This window comes from Montipora capricornis, chromosome 7, assembly GCF_036669925.1.
Source record: "Montipora capricornis isolate CH-2021 chromosome 7, ASM3666992v2, whole genome shotgun sequence".
NCBI classification, from domain to species: domain Eukaryota; kingdom Metazoa; phylum Cnidaria; class Anthozoa; order Scleractinia; family Acroporidae; genus Montipora; species Montipora capricornis.
This window is the reverse complement of record NC_090889.1, coordinates 12023076-12023883: the sequence shown is the minus strand read 5'-3', so window position 1 is coordinate 12023883 and position 808 is coordinate 12023076. Positions and strand designations below refer to the sequence as shown.

The 808-nt window shown below is 40.1% G+C and overlaps 1 protein-coding gene across 1 annotated transcript in view; it reads left to right on the top strand.

The window, feature by feature from the left end:
* Nucleotides 1-458, top strand: part of LOC138055637 (uncharacterized) — a 12950-nt gene extending 12492 nt beyond the window's left edge. The window contains exons 9-10 of the mRNA XM_068901524.1: nucleotides 57-336; nucleotides 450-458. Of these exons, the coding sequence (XP_068757625.1) occupies nucleotides 57-336; nucleotides 450-458 (289 nt within the window). The remainder of the gene's footprint in view (nucleotides 1-56; nucleotides 337-449) is intronic.
* The last annotated feature ends 350 nt before the right edge of the window (nucleotides 459-808 follow it).

The following is an 808-nucleotide window of genomic DNA, read 5'->3' as shown; positions in this document are numbered from 1 at the left end:
ACATTTGACAATTATTACACTGATAATTATAATTCACATAACATTTTTCTCCTCAGAAAATTTCCAAGAAAGGGTAAAGGCTATTCTGAGTTCAATGACTTTGACGACGAGGGAATCGATGAAACAGTACTATACGATGTGCCAATGTACGAGGTGCAGACAGTTACTATAGAGATGGGGCCAGAGAAATTAATTCGGGAAAATGGGAAAGGAGTGTGGCAGGAAATTACCTTGTCCGAATCACTACAAGTACAACAAAAATACCACAATGCTATATACGACAGAGTGGATATCGATATCATTGAATATGAAACAGAAACTGAGACAGATGCGGCTGTGACTAAGATACCAATAGGGAGCAATTTAGCTAGCGAGACGGCATCCCTCAGCCGTGTGTTCTTTGAGACAGATCTGGCAGACTTAATTTATGAATCCCATGTTGCTAATAGTGCACCTAAGCCAGTCAAGAAGAAGAGCATTTTCAGTTTAAAATCTGGATACGAAAATCTTGTTAATGAAGACCACGAAGAAGTCATTTACGATGATGTTGCTGCTGTAACGAGCGCAAAAGACGCAGGAAGGAATAGCATGGGTGACTTTGCGCCTGGCGAAAATGTCGATGAAGGAATCTACGAAGATGTTACTCTTGTTACAAGTGCTCAAGATGCACAGAAGGATAAAATGAAGCTTGGGTCTGGGAAAAACGACAATATCTGTGACGATGTTATTCCAGAAAAGACACCTGGTGACAAAACAAGGATGGGCGACATTTTCTCTCAGGATAACAAGGTAATCACAAACTTTATTT